Source organism: Carcharodon carcharias, chromosome 40, assembly GCF_017639515.1.
Source record: "Carcharodon carcharias isolate sCarCar2 chromosome 40, sCarCar2.pri, whole genome shotgun sequence".
Classification (NCBI taxonomy): Eukaryota; Metazoa; Chordata; class Chondrichthyes; order Lamniformes; family Lamnidae; genus Carcharodon; species Carcharodon carcharias.
This window is the reverse complement of record NC_054506.1, coordinates 868,583-893,234: the sequence shown is the minus strand read 5'-3', so window position 1 is coordinate 893,234 and position 24,652 is coordinate 868,583. Positions and strand designations below refer to the sequence as shown.

The 24,652-nt window shown below is 56.1% G+C and overlaps 1 protein-coding gene across 1 annotated transcript in view; it reads right to left on the bottom strand.

Moving 5' to 3' along the window:
- LOC121273144 (synaptobrevin-like) overlaps positions 1–24,652 on the bottom strand; it is a 148,711-nt gene that overhangs the window by 40,682 nt on the left and 83,377 nt on the right. The window contains exons 2-3 of the mRNA XM_041180104.1: positions 13,854–14,001; positions 12,724–12,882 (exon numbers count right to left, since the gene is read on the bottom strand). Coding sequence (XP_041036038.1) covers positions 12,724–12,882; positions 13,854–14,001 — 307 coding nt within the window. The remainder of the gene's footprint in view (positions 1–12,723; positions 12,883–13,853; positions 14,002–24,652) is intronic.

Genomic DNA, 24,652 nt, shown 5'->3' with positions numbered 1-24,652 from the left:
AGAGGGAGTGAGTGAGCGTGGGATGGAGAGAGGGAGTGAGTGAGGGTGGAGCAGAGAGAGGGAGCGAGTGACTTTGGGCCGGAGAGACGGAGCGAGTGAGTGTCGGGGGGAGAGAGGGAGTGAGTGAGCGTGGGATGGAGAGAGGGAGCGAGTGAGTGTGGGGCGGGGAGAGGGAGTGCGTGAGTGTGGGATGGAGAGAGGGAGCGAGTGAGGGTGGAGCGGAGAAAGGGAGCGAGTGAGTGTGGGATGGAGAGAGGGAGTGAGTGAGTGAGTGTGGAGCGGAGAAAGGGAGCGAGTGAGTGTGGGGCGGAGAGAGGGAGTGAGTGAGTGTGGGATGGAGAGAGGGAGCGAGTGAGTGAGTGTGGTGCGGAGAGAGGGAGTGAGTGAGTGAGTGTGGGATGGAGAGAGGGAGCGAGTGAGTGAGTGTGGTGCGGAGAGAGGGAGTGAGTGAGTGAGTGTGGGATGGAGAGAGGGACCGAGTGAGTGTGGGCCGGAGCGAGGGAGCGAGTTAGTGTGGAATGGAGAGAGGGAGCGAGTGAGGGTGGAGCGGAGAAAGGGAGCGAGTGAGTGTGGGGCGGAGAGAGAGAGCGTGTGAGTGTGGGATGGAGAGAGGGAGCGAGTGAGTGTGGGCCGGAGAGAGGGAGCGAGTTAGTGTGGAATGGAGAGAGGGAGTGAGTGAGTGTGGGCCGGAGAGAGGGAGCGAGTTAGTGTGGGATGGAGAGAGGGAGTGAGTGAGTGAGTGTGGGATGGAGAGAGGGAGCGAGTTAGTGTGGAATGGAGAGAGGGACCGAGTGAGTGTGGGATGGAGAGAGGGAGCGAGTTAGTGTGGAATGGAGAGAGGGAGGGAGTGAGTGTAGGACAGAGAGAGGGAGTGAGTGAGTGTGGGATGGAGAGAGGGAGCGAGTGAGTGTGGGATGGAGAGAGGGAGCGAGTTAGTGTGGAATGGAGAGAGGGAGCGAGTGAGTGTGGGATGGAGAGAGGGAGTGAGTGAGTGTGAGTTGGAGAGAGGGAGTGAGTGAGTGTGGGATGGAGAGAGGGAGCGAGTGTGTGTGGGATGGAGAGAGGGAGCGAGTTAGTGTGGAATGGAGAGAGGGAGCGAGTGAGTGTGGGATGGAGAGAGGGAGCGAGTTAGTGTGGAATGGAGAGAGGGAGCGAGTGAGTGTGGGATGGAGAGAGGGAGCGAGTTAGTGTGGAATGGAGAGAGAGAGCGAGTGAGTGTGGGATGGAGAGAGGGAGCGAGTTAGTGTGGAATGGAGAGAGGGAGCGAGTGAGTGTGGGATGGAGAGAGGGAGCGAGTTAGTGTGGGATGGAGAGAGGGAGCGAGTGAGTTAGTGTGGGATGGAGAGAGGGAGCGAGTGAGTTAGTGTAGGATGGAGAGAGGGAGTGCGTGAGTGAGTGTGGGGTGGAGAGAGGGAGTGAGTTAGTGTGGGATGGAGAGAGGGAGTGAGTGAGTGTGGGGTGGAGAGAGCGAGCGACTGAGTGTGGGATGGAGTGAGTGAGTGAATGAGTGTTGAACGGTGAGTGGGAGCGAGTGAGTGTGGGGAGGATAAAGGGAGAGAGTGAGTGTGGTATGGAGAGAGGGAGCGAGTGAGTGTGGGGCGGAGACAGCCAACGAATGACTGTGGGACGGAAAGAGGGAGTGAGTGATTGTTGGGTGGAGAGACGGAGCGAGTGAGCGTGGGATGGAGAGAGGGAGCGAGTGAGTGAGTGACAGAGGGAGCGAGCGAGTGAATGTGGGACGGAGAGAGGAAGCGAGTGAGTGAGTGACAGAGGGAGCGAGCGAGTGAATGTGGGACGGAGAGAGGAAGCGAGTGAGTGTGTGACAGAGGGAGCGAGCGAGTGAATGTGGGACGGAGAGAGGAAGCGAGTGAGTGTGGTGCTGAGAGAGGGAGTGAGTGAGTGTGGGCTGGAGAGAGGGAGTGAGTGAGTGTGGGGTGGAGAGAGTGAGGGAGTGAGTGTGGAATGGAGAGAGGGAGTGAGTGAGTGTGGGGTGGAGCGAGGGAGCGTGTGAGTGTGGGACAGAGAGAGGGAGCGAGCGAGTGTGTGTGGGATGGAGAGAGGGAGCGAGTGAGTGTGGGATAGAGAGAGCGAGCGAGTGAGTGTGGGATGGAGAGAGGGAGCGAGTGAGTGTGGGGCGGAGAGAGGGAGCGAGTGAGTTTGGGATGGAGAGAGGGAGCGAGTGAGTTTGGGATGGAGAGAGGGAGCGAGTGAATTTGGGAAGGAGAGAGGGAGCGAGTGAGTGTGGTGCGGGGAGAGGGAGTGAGTGAGTGTGGGGTGGAGAGAGGATGCGAGTGAGTGTGGGACAGAGAGAGGGAGCGAGTGAGTGTGGGGCGGATAGAGGGAGCGAGTGAGTATGGTGTGGAGAGAGGGAGTGAGTGAGTGTGGGACGGAGAGAGGGATTGAGTGAGTGTGGGGCGGAGAGAGGGAGCGAGTGAGTGTGGGATGGAGAGAGGGAGTGAGTGACTGAGTGTGTGACAGAGAGAGCGAGCGAGTGAATGTGGGACGGAGAGAGGGATTGAGTGAGTGTGGGGTGGAGCGAGGGAGCGTGTGAGTGTGGGACAGAGAGAGGGAGCGAGCGAGTGTGTGTGGGATGGAGAGAGGGAGCGAGTGAGTGTGGGATAGAGAGAGCGAGCGAGTGAGTGTGGGATGGAGAGAGGGAGCGAGTGAGTGTGGTGTGGAGAGAGGGAGTGAGTGAGTGTGGGACGGAGAGAGGGATTGAGTGAGTGTGGGGTGGAGCGAGGGAGCGTGTGAGTGTGGGACAGAGAGAGGGAGCGAGCGAGTGTGTGTGGGATGGAGAGAGGGAGCGAGTGAGTGTGGGATAGAGAGAGCGAGCGAGTGAGTGTGGGATGGAGAGAGGGAGCGAGTGAGTGTGGGATGGAGAGAGGGAGCGAGTGAGTGTGGGATGGAGAGAGGGAGCGAGTGAGTGTGGGGCGCAGAGAGGGAGCGAGTGAGTGTGGGGCGGAGAGAGGGAGGGAATGTGTGTGGGGCGGAGAGAGGGAGCGAGTGAGTTTGGGATGGAGAGAGGGAGCGAGTGAGTTTGGGATGGAGAGAGGGAGCGAGTGAATTTGGGAAGGAGAGAGGGAGCGAGTGAGTGTGCGGCGGAGAGAGGGATCGAGTGAGTGAGTGTGGGGCGGAGCGAGGGAGCGAGTGTGTGTGGGATGGAGAGAGGGAGCGAGTGAGTGTGCGGCGGAGAGAGGGATCGAGTGAGTGAGTGTGGGGCGGAGCGAGGGAGTGAGTGAGTGTGGGGTGGAGAGAGGGAGCGTGTGAGTGTGGGATGGAGAGAGGGAGCGAGTGAGTGTGGGATGGAGAGAGGGAGTGAGTGAGTGTGGGGCGGAGTGAGGGAGCGATTGAGTGTGGGATGGAGAGAGGGAGCGAGTGAGTGTGGGATGGAGAGAGGGAGCGAGTGAGTGTGGGATGGAGAGAGGGAGCGAGTGAGTGAGTGTGGGATGGAGAGAGTGAGTGAGTGAGTGTGGGATGGAGAGAGGGAGTGAGTTAGTGTGGGATGGACAGAGGGAGCGAGTGAGTGAGTGTGGGATGGAGAGAGGGAGCGAGTGAGTTAGTGTGGGATGGAGAGAGGGAGTGAGTTAGTGTGGGATGGAGAGAGGGAGCGAGTGAGTGTGGGGCGGAGAGAGGGAGTGCGTGAGTGTGGGGCGGAGAAAGGGAGCGAGTGTGGGGCGGAGAGAGGGAGTGAGTGAGTGTGGGATGGAGAGAGGGAGTGAGTGAGTGTGGGATGGAGAGAGGGAGCGAGTGAGTGTGGTGCGGAGAGAGGGAGTGAGTGAGTGAGTGTGGGATGGAGAGAGGGAGTGAGTGAGTGTGGGATGGAGAGAGGGAGTGAGTGAGTGTGGGATGGAGAAGGGAGTGAGTGAGTGTGGGATGGAGAGAGGGAGTGAGTGAGTGTGGGATGGAGAGAGGGAGTGAGTGAGTGTGGGATGGAGAGAGGGAGCGAGTGAGTGTGGGGTGGAGAGAGGGAGCGAGTTAGTGTGGGATGGACAGAGGGAGCGAGTGAGTGAGTGTGGGATGGAGAGAGGGAGCGAGTGAGTTAGTGTGGGATGGAGAGAGGGAGTGAGTTAGTGTGGGATGGAGAGAGGGAGTGAGTGAGTGTGGGATGGAGAGAGGGAGTGAGTGAGTGTGGGATGGAGAGAGGGAGTTAGTGAGTGTGGGATGGAGAGAGGGAGTTAGTGAGTGTGGGGTGGAGAGAGGGAGCGAGTGAGTGTGGGATGGAGAGAGGGAGTTAGTGAGTGTGGGATGGAGAGAGGGAGTGAGTGAGTGTGGGATGGAGAGAGGGAGTGAGTGAGTGTGGGATGGAGTGAGTGAGTGAATGAGTGTTGAACGGTGAGTGGGAGCGAGTGAGTGTGGGGAGGATAAAGGGAGAGAGTGAGTGTGGGATGGAGAGAGGGAGCGAGTGTGTGTGGGATGGAGTGAGTGAGTGAGTGAGTGTTGAACGGTGAGTGGGAGCGAGTGAGTGTGGGGAGGATAAAGGGAGAGAGTGAGTGTGGGATGGAGAGAGGGAGCGAGTGATAGTGGGGCGGAGACAGCCAACGAATGACTGTGGGACGGAGAGAGGGAGTGAGTGAGTGAGTGTGGGATGGAGAGAGGGAGCGAGTGAGTGAGTGTGGGATGGAGAGAGGGAGCGAGTGAGTGAGTGTGGGATGGAGAGAGGGAGTGAGTGAGTGTGGGATGGAGAGAGGGAGTGAGTGAGTGTGGGATGGAGAGAGGGAGTGAGTGAGTGTGGGATGGAGAGAGGGAGCGAGTGAGTGAGTGTGGGGCGGAGAGAGGGAGTGAGTGAGTGTGGGATGGAGAGAGGGAGAGAGTGAGTGAGTGTGCGATGGAGAGAGGGTGCGAGTGAGAGTGGGGCGGAGAGAGGGAGAGAGTGAGTGTGGGATGGAGAGATGGAGCGAGTGAATGTGGGGAGGAGAGAGGGAGTGAGTGAGTGTGGGATGGAGAGAGGGAGTGAGTGAGTGTGGGGCGGAGAGAGGGAGTGAGTGAGTGTGGGATGGAGAGAGGGTGCGAGTGAGTGTGGGTTGGAGAGAGGGAGTGAGTGAGTGTGGGATGGAGAGAGGGAGTGAGTGTGTGTGGGATGGAGAGATGGAGCGAGTGAATGTGGGGAGGAGAGAGGGAGCGAGTGAGTTTGGGATGGAGAGAGGGAGCGAGTGAGTGTGGGATGGAGAGAGGGATCGAGTGAGTGGGGGGGCGGAGAGAGGGAGCGATTGAATTTGGGAAGGAGAGAGGGAGCGTATGACTTTCGGATGGAGAGAGGGAGCGATTAAGTTTGGGATGGAGAGAGGGTGCGAGGGAGTGTGGGTTGGAGAGAGGGAGCGAGTGAGTGTTGGATGGAGAGAGGGAGCGAGTGAGTGTTGGATGGAGAGAGGGAGCGAGTGAGTGTGGGATGGAGAGAGGGAGTGAGTGAGTGCGGGATGGAGAGATGGAGCAAGTGAGTATGGGGCGGAGAGAGGGAGTGAGTGAGTGTTGGATGGAGAGAGGGAGCGAGTGAGTGAGTGTGGGAAGGAGAGAGGGAACGAGTGAGTGTGCGATGGAGAGAGGGAGCGATTGAGTGTGGGCCGGAGAGAGGGAGTGAGTGAGCGTGGGATGGAGAGAGGGAGTGAGTGAGGGTGGAGCAGAGAGAGGGAGCGAGTGACTTTGGGCCGGAGAGACGGAGCGAGTGAGTGTCGGGGGGAGAGAGGGAGTGAGTGAGCGTGGGATGGAGAGATGGAGTGAGTGAGTGTGGGATGGAGAGAGGGAGCGAGTGAATGAGTGGGGAGCGGAGCGAGGGTGCGAGTTTGTGTGGGTTGGAGAGAGTGTGTGAGTGACTGTGGGATGGAGAGAGGGAGCGAGTGAGTGAGTTTGGGATGGAGAGAGTGTGTGAGTGAGTGTGGGATGGAGAGAGGGAGCGAGTGAGTGTGGGATGGAGAGAGGGAGCGTGTGAGTGAGTTTGGGATGGAGAGAGTGTGTGAGTGAGTGTGGGATGGAGAGAGGGAGCGAGTGAGTGTGGGGCGGAGAGAGGGAGTGCGTGAGTGTGGGATGGAGAGAGGGAGTGAGTGAGTGTGGGACGGAGAGAGGGAGCGAGTGAGGGTGGAGCGGAGAAAGGGAGCGAGTGAGTGTGGGGCGGAGAGAGGGAGCGAGTGAGTGTGGGATGGAGAGAGGGAGTGAGTGAGTGTGGGATGGAGAGAGGGAGCGAGTGAGTGAGTGTGGTGCGGAGAGAGGGAGTGAGTGAGTGAGTGTGGGATGGAGAGAGGGACCGAGTGAGTGTGGGCCGGAGCGAGGGAGCGAGTTAGTGTGGAATGGAGAGAGGGAGCGAGTGAGGGTGGAGCGGAGAAAGGGAGCGAGTGAGTGTGGGGCGGAGAGAGAGAGCGTGTGAGTGTGGGATGGAGAGAGGGAGCGAGTGAGTGAGTGTGGGGCAGAGAGAGGGAGCGAGTGAGTGTGGGCCGGAGAGAGGGAGCGAGTTAGTGTGGAATGGAGAGAGGGAGTGAGTGAGTGTGGGCCGGAGAGAGGGAGCGAGTTAGTGTGGGATGGAGAGAGGGAGTGAGTGAGTGAGTGTGGGATGGAGAGAGGGAGCGAGTTAGTGTGGAATGGAGAGAGGGACCGAGTGAGTGTGGGATGGAGAGAGGGAGCGAGTTAGTGTGGAATGGAGAGAGGGAGCGAGTGAGTGTGGGATGGAGAGAGGGAGTGAGTGAGTGTGAGTTGGAGAGAGGGAGTGAGTGAGTGTGGGATGGAGAGAGGGAGTGAGTGAGTGTGGAATGGAGAGAGGGAGCGAGTGAGTGAGTGTGGGGCGGAGCGAGGGAGCGAGTGTGTGTGGGATGGAGAGAGCAAGTGAGTGAGTTTGGGATGGAGAGAGGGAGCGAGTGAGTGCGCGGCGGAGAGAGGGATCGAGTGAGTGAGTGTGGGGCGGAGAGAGGGATCGAGTGAGTGAGTGTGGGGCGGAGAGAGGGAGCGAGTGAGTGAGTGTGGGGTGGAGTGAGGGAGCGAGTGAGTGTGGGAAGGAGAGAGGGAGCGAGTGAGTATGGGGCGGAGAGAGAGAGAGTGAGTGAGTGTGGGGCGGAGAGAGAGAGTGAGTGAGTGTGGGGCGGAGAGAGAGAGTGAGTGAGTGTGGGATGGAGAGAGGGAGCGAGTGAGTGTGGGGCGGAGAGAGAGAGTGAGTGAGTGTGGGATGGAGAGAGGGAGCGAGTGAGTGTGGGGCAGAGAGAGGGAGCGAGAGAGTGTGGAATGGAGAGAGGGAGTGAGTGAGTGTGGGGCGGAGAGAGAGAGTGAGTGAGTGTGGGGCGGAGAAAGGGAGTGAGTGAGTGTGGGATGGAGAAAGGGAGCGAGTAAGTGTGGGATGGAGCGAGGGTGCGAGTGTGTGTGGGATGGAGAGAGGGAGTGAGTGAGTTTGGGATGGAGAGAGGGAGCGATTGAGTATGGGGCGGAGAGAGGGAGTGAGTGAGTGTGGGGCGGAGAGAGGGAGTGAGTGAGTGTGGGAAGGAGAGAGGGAATGAGTGAGTGTGGGATGGAGAGAGGGAGCAAGTGAGTGTGGGTTGGAGAGACGGAGCGAGTGAGTGTGGGATGGAGAGAGGGAGCGAGTGAGTGTGGGATGGAGAGAGTGAGCAAGTGAGTGTGGGATGGAGAGAGGGAGTGAGTGAGTGTGGGGCGAGAGAGGGAGTGAGTGTGTGGTGGAGAGAGGGAACGAGCGAGTGAGTGTGGGATGGATAGAGGGAGCGAGTGAATGAGTGGGGGGCGGAGCGAGGGTGCGAGTGTGTGTGGGATGGAGAGAGCGAGTGAGTGAGTTTGGGATGGAGAGAGGGAGCGATTGAGTATGGGGCGGAGAGAGGGAGTGAGTGAGTGTGGGGCGGAGAGAGGGAGTGCATGAGTGAGTGTGGGAAGGAGAGAGGGAATGAGTGAGTGTGGGATGGAGAGAGGGAGCGAGTGAGTGTGGGATGGAGAGAGTGAGCAAGTGAGTGTGGGATGGAGAGAGTGAGCAAGTGAGTGTGGGATGGAGAGAGTGAGCAAGTGAGTGTGGGATGGAGAGAGGGAGTGAGTGAGTGTGGGGCGAGAGAGGGAATGAGTGTGTGGTGGAGAGAGGGAACGAGCGAGTGAGTGTGGGATGGATAGAGGGAGCGAGTGAGTGTGCGGCGGAGAGAGGGATCGAGTGAGTGAGTGTGGGGCGGAGCGAGGGAGCGAGTGTGTGTGGGATGGAGAGAGCAAGTGAGTGAGTCTGGGGCGGAGAGAGGGAGCGAGTGAGTGTGGGGCGGAGAGTGGGATCGAGCGAGTGAGTGAGTGTGGGGTGGAGCGAGGGTGCGAGTGTGTGTGGGATGGAGAGAGCAAGTGAGTGAGTGTGGGGCGGAGAGAGGGAGCAAGTGAGTGTGGGGCGGAGTGAGGGAGTGAGTGAGTGTGGGGTGGAGAGAGGGTGTGAGTGAGTGTGGGGCAGAGAAAGGGAGCAAGTGAGTGTGGGGCGGAGTGAGGGAGTGAGTGAGTGTGGGGCGGAGAGAGGGAGTGCGTGAGTGAGTGTGGGAAGGAGAGAGGGAGTGAGTGAGTGTGGGATGGAGAGAGGGAGTGAGTGAGTGTGGGATGGAGAGAGGGAGTGAGTGAGTGTGGGATGGAGAGAGGGAGCGAGTGAGGGTGGAGCGGAGAAAGGGAGCGAGCGAGTGTCGAGCAGCGAGAGGGAGTGATTGAGTGTGGGGTGGAGAGAGGGAGTGAGTGGGTGAGTGTGCGATGGAGAGAGGGAGTGAGTGAGAGTGGGATGGCGAGATGGAACAAATGAATGTGCGGCGGAGAGAGGGATCGAGTGAGTGAGTGTGGGGCGGAGAGAGGGAGCGAGTGAGTGTGGGATGGAGAGAGCGAGTGAGTGAGTGTGGGGCGGAGAGAGGGAGCGAGTGAGTGAGTGTGGGATGGAGAGAGGGAGCGAGTGTGTGTGGGGCGGAGAGAGGGAGCGAGTGAGTGTGGGATGGAGAGAGGGAGCGAGTGAGTGTGGGGCGGAGAGAGGGAACGAGCAAGTGAGTGTGGGATGGAGAGAGGGAGCGAGTGAGTGTGGGATGGAGAGAGGGAGCGAGTGAGTGTGGGATGGAGAGAGGGAGCGAGTGAGTGTGGGATGGAGAGAGGGAGCGAGTGTGTGTGGGGCGGAGAGAGGGAGTGAGTGAGTTTGGGGCGGAGAGAGGGAGTGAGTGAGTTTGGGATGGAGAGAGGGTGTGAGTGAGTTTGGGGCGGAGAGAGGGAGTGAGTGAGTTTGGGATGGAGAGAGGGTGTGAGTGAGTGTGGGACGCAGAGAGGGAGCGAGTGAGTGTGGGGCGGAGAGAGGGAGCGAGTGAGTGTGGGGCGGAGAGAGGGAGCGAGTGAGTTAGTGTGGGATGGAGAGAGGGAGAGGGTGAGTGTGGGACGGAGAAAGGGAGCGAGTGAGTGAGTGTGGGGCGGAGAGAGAGTGAGTGAGTGTGGGTGGAGTGAAGGAGCGAGTGAGTGTGGCGCGGAGAGAGGGTGTGAGTGAGTGTGGGGCGGAGAGAGGGAGCGAGTGAGTGTGGGATGGAGAGAGGGAGTGAGTTAGTGTGGGATGGAGAGAGGGAGCGAGTGAGTGAGTGTGGAATGGAGAGAGGGAGCGAGTGAGTGAGTGTGGGATGGAGAGAGGGAGCGAGTGAGTGTGGAATGGAGAGAGGGAGCGAGTGAGTGAGTGTGGGATGGAGAGAGGGAGCGAGTGAGTGTGGGATGGAAAGAGGGAGCGAGTGAGTGTGGGATGGAGAGAGGGAGCGAGTGAGTGTGTGGCGGAGAGAGGGATCGAGTGAGTGTGGGGCGGAGAGAGGGAGCGAGTGTGTGTGGGATGGAGAGAGGGAGCGAGTGAGTGTGTGGCGGAGAGAGGGATCGAGTGAGTGAGTGAGGGGCAGAGCGAGGGAGCGAGTGTGTGTGGGATGGAGAGAGGGAGCGAGTGAGTGTGTGGCGGAGAGAGGGATCGAGTGAGTGAGTGAGGGGCAGAGCGAGGGAGCGAGTGAGTGTGGGGCAGAGAGAGGGAGTGAGTGAGTGTGGGGCAGAGAGAGAGCGAGTGTGTGTGGGATGGAGAGAGGGAGCGAGTGAGTGTGGGATGGAGAGAGGAAGCGAGTGAGTGAGTGTGGGATGGAGAGAGGGAGCGAGTGTGTGTGGGATGGAGAGAGGGAGCGAGTGAGTGAGTGTGGGATGGAGAGAGGGAGCGAGTGAGTGAGTGTGGGATGGAGAGAGGGAGCGAGTGAGTGAGTGTGGGATGGAGAGAGGGAGCGAGTGTTTGTGGGGTGGAGAGAGAGAGGGAGTGAGTGAGTGTGGGGCGGAGAGAGGGAGCGAGTGAGTGAGTGTGAGCTGGAGAGAGGGAGTGAGTGAGTGTGGGATGGAGAGAGGGAGCGAGTGAGTGTGGGATGGAGAGAGGGAGCGAGTGAGTGTGGGGCGGAGAGAGGGAGCGAGTGAGTGAGTGTGGGGCGGAGAGAGTGAGCGAGTGAGTGTGGGATGGAAAGAGGGAGCGAGTGAGTGTGGGATGGAGAGAGGGAGCGAGTGAGTGTGTGGCGGAGAGAGGGATCGAGTGAGTGAGTGAGGGGCAGAGCGAGGGAGCGAGTGTGTGTGGGATGGAGAGAGGGAGTGAGTGAGTGTGGGGCGGAGTGAGGGAGCGATTGAGTGTGGGGCGGAGTGAGGGAGCGATTGAGTGTGGGGCGGAGTGAGGGAGCGATTGAGTGTGGGGCGGAGTGAGGGAGCGATTGAGTGTGGGGCGGAGTGAGGGAGCGAGTGAGTGAGTGTGCGATGGAGTGAGGGAGTGAGTGACTGTGGGTTGGAGAGAGTGAGTGAGTGAGTGTGGGATGGAGAGAGGGAGCGAGTGAGTGTCGGGGGGAGAGAGGGAGCGAGTGAGTGTGGGGCGGAGAGAGAGAGCGAGTGAGTGTGGAATGGAGAGAGAGAGCGAGTGAGTGTGGAATGGAGAGAGGGAGTGAGTGAGTGTGGGGCAGAGAGAGGGAGTGAGTGAGTGTGGGATGGAGAGAGGGAGTGAGTGAGTGTGGGATGGAAAGAGTGAGCAAGTGAGTGTGGGATGGAGAGAGAGAGCGAGTGAGTGTGGGGTGGAGAGAGGGAGCGAGTGAGTGTGGGGTGGAGAGAGGGAGCGAGTGTGTGTGGGGCGGAGAAAGGGAGCGAGTGAGTGAGTGTGGGGTGGAGCGAGGGAGCAAGTGAGTGTGGGATGGAGAGAGGGAGCGAGTGAGTGTGGGGCGGAGAGAGGGAGCAAGTGAGTGTGGGATGGAGAGAGGGAGCGAGTGAGTGTGGGATGGAAAGAGGGAGCGAGTGAGTGTGGGATGGAGAGAGGGAGTGAGTGAGTGTGGGATTAAGAGAGGGAGCGAGTGAGGGTGGAGCGGAGAGAGGGAGTGAGTGAGTGTTGGGCGGAGAGAGGGAGTGATTGAGTGTGTGGTGGAGAGAGGGAGCGAGTGAGTGTGGGATGGAGAGAGGGAGCGAGTGAGTGAGTGTGGGATGGAGAGAGGGAGCGAGTGAGTGTGGGGCAGAGAGAGGGAGCAAGTGAGTGTGGGATTGAGAGAGGGAGCGAGTGAGTATGGGGCGGAGAGAGGGAGTGAGCGAGTGAGTGTGGGATGGAGAGAGGGAGCGAGTGAGTGTGGGATGGAGAGAGAGAGCTAGTGGGTGTGGGTTGGAGAGAGGGAGTGAGTGAGTGTGGGATGGAGAGAGGGAGTGAGTGAGTGTGGGATGGAGAGAGAGAGCTAGTGGGTGTGGGTTGGAGAGAGGGAGTGAGTGAGTGTGGGATGGAGAGAGGGAGTGAGTGAGTGTGGTGCGGAGAGAGGGAGTGAGTGAGTGCGGGATGGAGAGAGGGAGCAAGTGAGTGTGGGATGGAGAGAGGGAGTGAGTGAGTGTGGGATGGAGAGAGGGAGTGAGTGAGTGCGGGATGGAGAGAGGGAGCAAGTGAGTGTGGGATGGAGAGAGAGAGCTAGTGGGTGTGGGTTGGAGAGAGGGAGTGAGTGACTGTGGGGCGGAGAGATGGAGCGAGTGAGTGTAGGGCGGAGAGAGGGAGTATTTATGGGGCAGAGAGAGGGAGTGATTGAGTTTGGGGCGGAGAGAGGGAGCGAGTGAGTGATTGTGGGGCGGAGAGAGGGAGCGAGTGAGTGAGGGATGGAGAGAGGGAGTGAGTGAGTGTGGGATGGAGAGAGGGAGCGAGTGAGTTTGGGATGGAGAGAGGGAGCGAGTGAGTGTGGGGCGCAGAGAGGGAGCGAGTGAGTGTGGGTTGGAGAGAGGGAGCGAGTGGGTGTGGGTTGGAGAGAGGGAGCGAGTGAGTGTGGGATGGTGAGAGTGAGCGAGTGAGTGAGTGAGGGTCGGAGAGAGGGAGGGAGCGAGTGAGTGTGGGGCGGGGAGAGGGAGCGAGTGAGTGAGTGTGGGGCGGAGAGAGAGAGAGCGAGCGAGTGAGTGTGGGGCAGAGAGAGAGAGCGAGCGAGTGAGTGTGGGGCGGAGAGAGAGAGAGTGAGTGAGTGAGTGTGGGGCAGAGAGAGAGGGAGCGAGTGAGTGTGGGATGGTGAGAGTGAGCGAGTGAGTGAGTGTGGGGCGGAGAGAGAGAGAGCGAGCGAGTGAGTGTGGGGCGGAGAGAGAGAGAGAGCGAGCGAGTGAGTGTGGGGCGGAGAGAGAGGGAGCGAGCGAGTGAGTGTGGGGCGGAGAGAGAGAGAGCGAGCGAGTGAGTGTGGGGCGGAGAGAGAGAGAGCGAGCGAGTGAGTGTGGGGCGGAGAGAGGGAGCGAGCGAGCGAGTGTGGGGCGGAGAGAGGGACCAGCACAGACCTTACAGTTTTTCCACCAGAATTTCCGTTTGAGTTTGGCAGCACTGCTCTCGAACTGCGAGGCCCCAGCTTGCAAAGCATCAGCACGGTCATCGAGTTCTGAAAGCATCTCATCTCTCTGCAGCACCTTATTAACATTCACCCTCATTATATCCACAACCTGCAACCAGAGCGAGGGAGCGAGTGAGAGGAGGACTGAGAGAGACAAACCACACACACACCAAACACCGGTCCACCCAAAAATTCACCCCGCAATCGATGAGCCCACATCCCTCCCAAACCAAACCCTGGCGGCAAAAGCCCCTGCAGTCTCCAACTGAGGGGGGATACAGAGACCGGAACTGTGCACGGTGCTCCGAGTGTGGTCTAACTCATTGAAAACATGTTGCACACAAACTCTTTGATTTAATTTCTAACTCTCTGTCACCTTTACAACATGTGTTGCCACTTCCTGACCTCCAGAATCGACGAGACCCCCAGCTCTCCTGGCTGTTCAGAACTTTCTGAACTTCAACAACCGAACTGAGTCCCACTCACCCTCCGGACTCCCTGAGGTCACTGAAACAGACCTGCACACAGTCCGGACTCAGCTCGAGGTCATAATTCACCCTCCGTGTTTTCAAATCTTTCATCACCTTCTATAACCTCCTCCAGCCCCTACACACCTCCCTATCTGTGTAACCACCTCCAGCCCCTACGCCCCTCCCTATCTCTGTAACCTCCTCCAGCCCCTACACCCCTCCCTATCTCTGTAACCACCTCCAGCCCCTACACCCCTCCCTATCTCTGTAACCACCTCCAGCCCCTACACCCCTCCCTATCTCTGTAACCACCTCCAGCCCCTACATCCCTCCCTATCTCTGTAACCTCCTCCAGCCCCTACACCACTCCCTATCTCTGTAACCTCCTCCAGCCCCTACAACCCTCCCTATCTCTGTAACCTCCTCCAGCCCCCTACACCCCTCCCTATCTCTGTAACCTCCTCCAGCCCCTACACCCCTCCCTATCTGTGTAAACTCCTACCAACCTCCGAGATCTCTGCCATCCTCCAATCCTAGCCTCTCGGGCGTTCCATCGATTCCCATCGCCCCGCACCCCCCCCAAACCCGGCTCCTGAAGCTGTGAACCTACCTCTTCCACCTGGGCCTGTGTCTGCTGTAGTCTCCGGTTACTGGTAGTGTTAGGAGGAGGCGGAGGGGGTCCCCCAGGTTGACCTCCAGGGGCCGCTCCTTGACCATCGAGGACTTCTGGGGCCGGAGCACCTTGTGCGGGGGCAGACCTACAGAGAAAGAGAGAGGGAGAGAGAGCGAGAAGTTAGACACAGGACAGATACAGCACGGGGTTAGATACAGAGTAAATCTCCCTCTACACCGTCCCCATCAAACACTCCCAGGACAGGTACAGCACGGGGTTAGATACAGAGTAAATCTCCCTCTACACTGTCCCCATCAAACACTCCCAGGACAGGTACAGCATGGGGTTAGATACAGAGTAAATCTCCCTCTACACTGTCCCCATCAAACACTCCCAGGACAGATACAGCACGGAGTTAGATACAGAGTAAATCTCCCTCTACACCGTCCCCATCAAACACTCCCAGGACAGGTACAGCACGGGGTTAGATACAGAGTAAACCTCCCTCTACACCGTCCCCATCAAACACTCCCAGGACAGGTACAGCACGGGGTTAGATACAGAGTACATCTCCCTCTACACTGTCCCCATCAAACACTCCCAGGACAGGTACAGCACGGGGTTAGATACAGAGTAAATCTCCCTCTACACCCTCCCCCATCAAACACTCCCAGGACAGGTACAGCACGGGGTTAGATACAGAGTAAATCTCCCTCTACACCGTCCCCATCAAACACTCCCAGGACAGGTACAGCACGGGGTTAGATACAGAGTAAACCTCCCTCTACACCGTCCCCATCAAACACTCCCAGGACAGGTACAGCACGGGGTTAGATACAGAGTAAATATCCCTCTACACCGTCCCCATCAAACACTCCCAGGACAGGTACAGCACGGGGTTAGATACAGAGTAAATCTCCCTCTACACCGTCCCCATCAAACACTCCCAGGACAGGTACAGCACAGGGTTAGATACAGAGTAAAGCTCCCTCTACACTGTCCCCGTCAAACACTCCCAGGACAGGTACAGCACGGGGTTAGATATAGAGCAAATCTCCCTCTACACCGTCCCCATCAAACACTCCCAGGACAGGTACAGCACGGGGTTAGATACAGAGTAAATCTCCCTCTACACCGTCCCCATCAAACACTCCCAGGACAGGTACAGCACGGGGTTAGATACAGAGTAAATCTCCCTCTACACCGTCCTCATCTAACACTCCCAGGACAGGTACAGCACGGGGTTAGATACAGAGTAAATCTCCCTCTACACCCTACCCCATCAAACACTCCCAGGACAGGTACAGCACGGGGTTAGATACAGAGTAAAGTTCCCTCTACACCGTCCCCATCAAACATTCCCAGAGGGGAGTGATAGAGTCTGGGAGGGGTACAGAGGGGGAGGGGTAAAAAGGGGGAGTGGAACAGAGGGGTAGAGGTACAGAGGGGGAGGGGTTCAGAGTAGGAGGGGTACAGAGGGGGAGTGGTACATAGGGTGAGGGGTACAGAGGTGGTGGTGTACAGAGTGGGAGTGGTACAGAGGGGGCGGTGTAGAGAAGGGGGGGATAGCGCATGGGACAGGAACAGAGGAGGAGCGGTACAGAGGGGGAGGGGTTCAGCGGGGAAGGCGTACAGAGGGAGCACAGGCAGAGGGTGCGGAGAAGGAGGGCAGTGAGGATAGATGGAGGGACAGAGGTGGAAAGTGAGAGAGAGGATGATGGAGGGTGGTTGTGAGAAAAGAAAAGGATAGGGAAAGAGATGGAGCAGAGAGATGGTGGGAGAGAGAGGGAACAGAGGAATAGAGATAGAACAGAGAGACAAGGAGGGAAAAGAGAGACAAACGGGAACAGAGAGACAGAGAGGGAACAGAGAGTCAGGGAGGGAACAGAGAGACAGAGAGGGAACAGGGAGACACAGAGGGAACAGAGAGACAGGGAGGGAGCAGAGAGTCAGAGAGGGATCAGAGAGACAGAGAGGGAACAGAGACACAGAGAGGGAACAGAGAGACAGAGAGGGAACAGAGAGACAGGGAGGGAACAGAGAGAAAGGGAGGGAACAGAGAGACAGCGAGGGAACAGAGAGACAGAGAGGGAAAAGTGAGTCAGAGAGGGAACAGAGACACAGAGAGGGAACAGAGAGACAGAAAGGGAAAAGAGAGACAGAGAGGCAACAGAGACACAGAGAGGGAACAGAGAGACAGAGAGCGAACAGAGAGACAGAGAGGGAAAAGAGAGACGGAGAGGGAAAAGAGAGACAGAGAGGGAACAGAGAGACAGAGAGGGAACAGAGACAAAGAGAGGGAACAGAGAGACAGAGAGGAAACAGAGAGACAGAGAGGGAACAGAGAGACAGAGAGGGAACAGAGAGACAGAGAGGGAACAGAGAGACAGAGAGGGAACAAAGAGTCAGGGAGGGAACAGAGAGACAGAGAGGGAAAAGAGAGACAGAGAGGGAACAGAGAGACAGAGAGGGAACAGGGAGACAGAGAGGGGACAGAGATAAAGGGAGGGAACAGAGAGACAGAGAGGGAACAGAGAGACAGAGAGGGAACAGAGAGACAGAGAGGAAACAGAGAGACAAGGAGGGAACAAAGACACAGAGAGGGAACAGAGAGAGAGGGAGGGGACAGAGAGACAGAGAGGGAATAGAGAGACGAGAGCCAACAGAGAGACAGAGAGAAACAGATAGACATGGAGGGAACTGAGAGACAGGGAGGGAACAGAGAGACAGAGATGGAACAGAGAGACAGAGAGGGAACAGAGAGACAGGGAGAGAACAGGGAGACAGTGAGGGAACAGAGAGAGAGGGAGGAAACAGAGAGACAGAGATGGAATAGAGAGACAGAGAGGGAACAGAGAGACTGAGAGAAACACAGAGACAGGGAGGGAACAGAGAGACAGAAAGGGAACAGAGAGACAGGGAGGGAACAGAGAGACAGAGAGGGAAGAGAGAGAGAGGTATAAGAGAGACTGAGAGGGAACAGAGACAGAGAGGGAACAGAGAGACAGAGAGGGAACAGAGAGACAGACAGGGAACAGAGAGTCAGAGAGTGAACAGAGAGACAGATAGGGAACAGAGAGACAGATAGGGAACAGAGAGAAATTGAGGGAACAGAGAGACAGATAGGGAAAAGGGAGACAGAGAGGGAACAGAGAGAGATAGAGAGGGAACAGAGAGACAGAGAGGGAAGTGAGACATAGAGAGGGAACAGGGAGACAGGGAGGGAACAGAGAGACACGGAGGGAACAGAGAGACAGGGAGGGAACAGAGAGACAGAGAGGGAACAGAGAGACAGAGAGGGAACAGACAGACAGGGAGGGAAGAGAGAGACAGAGAGGGAACAGAGAGACATAGGGAACAGAGACAGAGAGGGAACAGGGAGACAGGGAATGAACAGAGAGACAGAGAGGGAACAGAGAGACACAGAGTGAACAGAGAGACAGAGATGGAACAGAGAGACAGAGAGAGAACAGAGAGATAGAGGGACAGGGAGGGAACAGAGAGACAGAGAGTGTACAGAGAGAGAGAGAGGGAACAGGGAGACAGAGTGGGAACAGAGAGACAGAGAGGGAACAGAGAGACAGGGAGTGAACAGAGAGTAAGAGAGGGAACAGAGAGACAGAGAGGGAACAGAGATACAGAGAGGGAACAGAGAGACAGGGATTGAGCAGAGAGACAGAGAGGGAACAGAGAGAGAGAGAGTGAACAGAGAGACAGAGATGGAACAGAGAGACAGAGAGGGAACAGAGAGAAACAGAGACAGGGAGGGAACTGAGAGACAGGGAGTGAACAGAGAGACAGAGAGTGAACAGAGAGACAGAGAGAGAATAGAGAGACAGAGAGTGAACAGAGAGACAGAGAGGGATCAGAGAGACAGTGAGTTAACAAAGAGACAGAGACGGAACAGAGAGACAGAGAGGGAACAGAGAGAAACAGAGACAGAGAGGGAACAGAGAGACAGGGAGGGAACAGAGAGACAGGGAGGAACAGAGAGACAGGGAGGGAACAGAGAGACAGAGAGCGAACAGAGACACAGGAAGGGAACAGAGAGATACACAAGGGAACAGAGAGACAGAGAGGGAAAAGAGAGACAGAGATGGAACAGATAGACAGAGAGGGAACAGAGAGACAGAGAGGGAACAGAGAGACAGAGAGGGAACAGAGAGAGAGGGAACAGAGAGACAGAGAGGGAACAGAGAGACAGAGAGGGAACAGAGAGAGAGGGATAAGAGAGACAGACAGGGAACAGAGAGAGAGAGGGAACAGAGAGACAGAGAGGGTACAGAGAGACAGAGATTGAATAGAGAGACAGGTAGGGAACAGAGAGACAGGGAGGGGACAGAAAGTGAGAGGGAACAGAGAGAAAGGGAGGGAACAGAGAGAAAGAGGGAGAACAGAGATAGAGTGAGGGAACAGAGAGACAGAGAGGGAACAGAGAGACAGAGAGGGAACAGAGAGACAGAGAGTGAAGAGACAGGTAGGGAACAGAGAGACAGGGAGGGAACAGAGAGAGAGATGGAACAGAGAGACAGCGAGGGAACAGAGACACTGAGAGTAAACAGAGAGACAAGTAGGGAACAGAGAGACAGGGAGGGAACTGAGAGACAGGGAGGGAACAGAGAGACAGAGATGGATCATATGAGACAGATATGGAACAGAGAGACAGAGAGGGAACAGAGAGACAGAGAGGGAAGAGGGAGACAGAGAGGGTACAGACAGAGGGAGGGAACAAAGAGACAGAGAGGAAACAGAGAGACAGAGAGGGAACAGAGTGACAGGGAGGGAACAGAGAGACAGAGAGGGAACAGAGAGATAGAGAGGGAACAGAGAGACAGAGATGTAACAGAGAGAGAGAGAGAGGGAACAGATAGCAAGGGAGGGAACAGAGAGAAAGAGGGAGAACAGAGATAGAGTGAGAGAACAGAGAGACAGAAACGGAACAGAGAGACAGAGAGGGAACAGGGTGACATAGAGGGAACAGGGTGACAGAAAGGGAACAGATAGAGAGAGATGGAAAAGAGAGACAGAGAGGGAACAGAGAGACAGAGAGGGAACAGAGAGACAGAGAGGGAACAGAGACACAGGGAGAGAACCGGGAGACAGAGAGGGAACAGAGAGAGAGGGAGGGAACAGAGAGACAGAGAGGGAATAGAGAGACAGAGAGGGAACAGAGAGACAGAGAGAAACAGAGAGACAGGGAGGGAACAGAGAGACAGAGAGGGAACAGAGAGATAGGGATGGAACAGAGAGACAGAGAGGGAACAGAGAGACAGACAGGGAACAGAGATACAGAGAGTGAACAGAGAGGCAGGTAGGGAACTGAGAGACAGGGAGGGAACAGAGAGACAGAGATGGAACAGAGAGACAGAGAGGGAACAGAGAGACAGAGATGGAACAGAGAGACAGAGATGGAACAGAGAGACAGAGAGGGAACAGAGAGACAGAGAGGGAACAAAGAGACAGAGAGGGAACAGAGAGACAGAGAGGGAACAGAGAGACAGAGAGGGAACAGAGAGAAAGGGAGGGAACAGAGAGAAAGAGGGAGAACTGAGATAGAGTGAGGGAACAGAGAGACAGAGACGGAACAGAGAGACAGATAGGGAACAGGGTGACAGAGAGGGAACAGGGTGACGGAGAGGGAACACATAGAGAGAGATGGAAAAGAGAGACAGAGAGAGAACAGAGAGACAGAGAGAGAACAGAGAGACAGAGAGGGAACAGAGAGACAGGGAGGGAACAGAGAGACAGAGAGTTAAAAGATAGACAGAGAGGGAACAGAGAGAAAGAGAGGGAACAGAGAGACAGGGAGCGAACAGAGAGTAAGAGAGGGAACAGAGAGACAGAGAGGGAACAGGGAGACAGAGCGGGGACAGAGAGACAGAGCGGGAACAGAGAGGCAGAGAGTGAACAGAGAGACAGAGATGGAACAGAGAGACAGAGAGTGAACAGAGAGACAGAGATGGAACAGAGAGACAGAGAGGGAACAGAGAGAAACAGAGACAGGGAGGGAACTGAGAGACAGGGAGTGAACAGAGAGACAGAGAGAGAATAGAGAGACAGAGAGTGAACAGAGAGAGAGAGAGGGAACAGAGAGACAGTGTGTTAACAGAGAGACAGAGATCGAACAGAGAGACAGTGAGTTAACAGAGAGACAGAGATCGAACAGGGAGACAGAGAGGGAACAGAGAGACAGAGAGGGAACAGGGAGACAGAAAGGGAACAGTGAGAATGGAGGGAACAGAGAGACAGAGAGGGAACAGAGAGACAGGGAGTGAGCAGCGAGACAGAGAGGGAACAGAGAGACAGAGAGGGAACAGAGAGACAGAGAGGGAACAGAGAGACAGAGAGGGAACAGAGAGACAGAGAGGGAACAGAGAGACAGAGAGGGAACAGAGAGACAGAGAGAAACAGAGAGACAGAGAGGGAACAGAGAGACAAGGAGTGAACAGAGAGACAGAGAGTGAACAGAGAGACAGAGAGGGAACAGAGAGACAAGGAGTGAACAGAGAGACAGAGAGGGAACAGAGAGACAGAGATCGAACAGAGAGACAGGGAGGGAACAGAGAGACAGAGAGGGAACAGAGAGACAGAGAGAAACAGAGAGACAGAGAGGGAACAGAGAGACAGAGAGGGAACAGAGAGACAGAGAGGGAACAGAGAGACAGAGAGGGAACAGAGAGACAGAGAGACAGAGAGACAGAGAGGGAACAGAGAGAGAGAGAGGGAACAGAGAGACAGAGAGGGAACAGAGAGACAAGGAGTGAACAGAGAGACAGAGAGTGAACAGAGAGAGAGAGAGGGAACAGAGAGACAAGGAGTGAACAGAGAGACAGAGAGGGAACAGAGAGACAAGGAGTGAACAGAGAGACAGAGAGGGAACAGAGAGACAGAGATCGAACAGAGAGACAGAGAGGGAACAGAGAGAAAGGGAGAGAACAGAGAGACAGGGATCGAACAGAGAGACAGAGAGGGAACAGAGAGACAGGGAGCGATGAGAGAGACAGAAAGGGAACAGAGAGACAGAGAGGGAACAGTGAGAATGGAGGGAACAGAGAGACAGAGAGGGAACAGAGAGACAGAGAGAAACAGAGAGACAGAGAGGGAACAGAGACACAGAGAGGGAACAGAGAGACAGAGAGGGAACAGAGAGAAGAGAGGGAACAGAGAGACAGAGAGGGAACAGAGAGACAGAGAGAAACAGAGAGACAGAGAGGGAACAGAGACACAGAGAGGGAACAGAGAGACAGAGAGGGAACAGTGAGAATGGAGGGAACAGAGAGACAGAGAGGGAACAGAGAGACAGAGAGAAACAGAGAGACAGAGAGGGAACAGAGACACAGAGAGGGAACAGAGAGACAGAGAGGGAACAGAGAGACAGGGAGGGAACAGAGAGACAGAGAGGGAACAGAGAGAGAGAGAGGGAACAGAGAGACAGAGAGGGAACAGAGAGACAGGGAGGGAACAGAGAGACAGAGAGGGAACAGAGAGACAGAGAGGGAACAGAGAAACAGAGAGGGAACAGAGAGACAAGGAGTGAACAGAGAGACAGAGAGTGAACAGAGAGAGAGAGAGGGAACAGAGAGACAGAGAGGGAACAGAGAGACAGAGAGGGAACAGAGAGAGAGAGAGGGAACAGAGAGACAAGGAGCGATGAGAGAGACAGAAAGGGAACAGAGAGACAGAGAGGGAACAGTGAGAATGGAGGGAACAGAGAGACAGAGAGGGAACAGAGAGACAGAGAGAAACAGAGAGACAGAGAGGGAACAGAGACACAGAGAGGGAGCAGAGAGACAGAGAGGGAACAGAGAGACAGGGAGGGAACAGAGAGACAGAGAGGGAACAGAGAGATAGAGAGGGAACAGAGAGACAGAGAGAAACAGAGAGACAGAGAGGGAACAGAGACACAGAGAGGGAACAGAGAGACAGAGAGGGAACAGTGAGAATGGAGGGAACAGAGAGACAGAGAGGGAACAGAGAGACAGAGAGAAACAGAGAGACAGAGAGGGAACAGAGACACAGAGAGGGAACAGAGAGACAGAGAGGGAACAGAGAGACAGGGAGGGAACAGAGAGACAGAGAGGGAACAGAGAGAGAGAGAGGGAACAGAGAGACAGAGAGGGAACAGAGAGACAGGGAGGGAACAGAGAGACAGAGAGGGAACAGAGAGACAGAGAGGGAACAGAGAGACAGAGAGGGAACAGAGAGACAAGGAGTGAACAGAGAGACAGAGAGTGAACAGAGAGAGAGAGAGGGAACAGAGAGACAGAGAGGGAACAGAGAGACAGAGAGGGAACAGAGAGAGAGAGAGGGAACAGAGAGACAAGGAGCGATGAGAGAGACAGAAAGGGAACAGAGAGACAGAGAGGGAACAGTGAGAATGGAGGGAACAGAGAGACAGAGAGGGAACAGAGAGACAGAGAGAAACAGAGAGACAGAGAGGGAACAGAGAGAGAGAGAGGGAACAGAGAGACAGAGAGGGAACAGAGAGACAGGGAGGGAACAGAGAGACAGAGAGGGAACAGAGAGATAGAGAGGGAACAGTGAGAGAGAGAGGGAACAGAGACACAGAGAGGGAACAGAGAGACAGAGAGGGAACAGAGAGAGAGAGAGGGAACAGAGAGACAAGGAGTGAACAGAGAGACAGAGAGGGAACAGAGAGACAAGGAGTGAACAGAGAGACAGAGAGGGAACAGAGAGACAGAGATCGAACAGAGAGACAGAGAGGGATAGAGAGAAAGGGAGAGAACAGAGAGACAGGGAGCGATGAGAGAAACAGAGAGGGAACAGAGAGACAGACAGGGAACAGCGAGAGACAGGGAACAGAGAGACAGAGAGGGTACAGAGAGACAGAGAGTGAACAGAGAGACAGGTAGGGAACAGAGAGAAAGGGAGGGGACAGAGAATGAGAGGGAACAGAGAGACAGAGATGGAACAGAGGGAGAGGGAACAGAGAGACAGAGAGGGAAAAGAGAGACAGAGAGGGAACAGAGACACAGAGAGGGAAGAGAGGGAGAGGGAACAGAGAGACAGAGAGGGAACAGAGACACTGAGAGTGAACAGAGAGACAGGTAGGGAACAGAGAGACAGAGAGGGAACAGAGAGACAGGGAGGGAAGAGGGAGACAGAAAGGGAACAGAGAGACAGAGAGGGAACAGAGAGACAGAGAGGGAACAGAGAGACAGAGAGAAACAGAGAGACAGAGAGAAACAGAGAGACAGAGAGGGAACAGAGAGACAGGGAGGGAACAGGGAGACAGAGAGAAACAGAGAGACAGAGAGGGAACAGAGACACAGAGAGGGAACAGAGAGACAGAGAGGGAACAGAGAGACAGGGAGGGAACAGAGAGACAGAGAGGGAACAGAGAGACAGAGAGAAACAGAGAGACAGAGAGGGAACAGAGAGACAAGGAGTGAACAGAGAGACAGAGAGTGAACAGAGAGACAGAGAGGGAACAGAGAGACAAGGAGTGAACAGAGAGACAGAGAGGGAACAGAGAGACAGAGATCGAACAGAGAGACAGGGAGGGAACAGAGAGACAGAGAGGGAACAGAGAGACAGAGAGGGAACAGAGAGACAGAGAGAAACAGAGAGACAGAGAGGGAACAGAGACACAGAGAGGGAACAGAGAGACAGAGAGGGAACAGAGAGACAGGGAGGGAAAGGAGAGACAGAGAGGGAACAGAGAGAGAGAGAGGGAACAGAGAGACAGAGAGGGAACAGAGAGACAAGGAGTGAACAGAGAGACAGAGAGTGAACAGAGAGAGAGAGAGGGAACAGAGAGACAAGGAGTGAACAGAGAGACAGAGAGGGAACAGAGAGACAAGGAGTGAACAGAGAGACAGAGAGGGAACAGAGAGACAGAGATCGAACAGAGAGACAGAGAGGGAACAGAGAGAAAGGGAGAGAACAGAGAGACAGGGATCGAACAGAGAGACAGAGAGGGAACAGAGAGACAGGGAGCGATGAGAGAGACAGAAAGGGAACAGAGAGACAGAGAGGGAACAGTGAGAATGGAGGGAACAGAGAGACAGAGAGGGAACAGAGAGACAGAGAGAAACAGAGAGACAGAGAGGGAACAGAGACACAGAGAGGGAACAGAGAGACAGAGAGGGAACAGAGAGAAGAGAGGGAACAGAGAGACAGAGAGGGAACAGAGAGACAGAGAGAAACAGAGAGACAGAGAGGGAACAGAGACACAGAGAGGGAACAGAGAGACAGAGAGGGAACAGTGAGAATGGAGGGAACAGAGAGACAGAGAGGGAACAGAGAGACAGAGAGAAACAGAGAGACAGAGAGGGAACAGAGACACAGAGAGGGAACAGAGAGACAGAGAGGGAACAGAGAGACCGGGAGGGAACAGAGAGACAGAGAGGGAACAGAGAGAGAGAGAGGGAACAGAGAGACAGAGAGGGAACAGAGAGACAGGGAGGGAACAGAGAGACAGAGAGGGAACAGAGAGACAGAGAGGGAACAGAGAGACAGAGAGGGAACAGAGAGACAAGGAGTGAACAGAGAGACAGAGAGTGAACAGAGAGAGAGAGAGGGAACAGAGAGACAGAGAGGGAACAGAGAGACAGAGAGGGAACAGAGAGAGAGAGAGGGAACAGAGAGACAAGGAGCGATGAGAGAGACAGAAAGGGAACAGAGAGACAGAGAGGGAACAGTGAGAATGGAGGGAACAGAGAGACAGAGAGGGAACAGAGAGACAGAGAGAAACAGAGAGACAGAGAGGGAACAGAGAGACAGAGAGGGAACAGAGAGACAGAGAGGGAACAGAGAGACAGAGAGGGAACAGA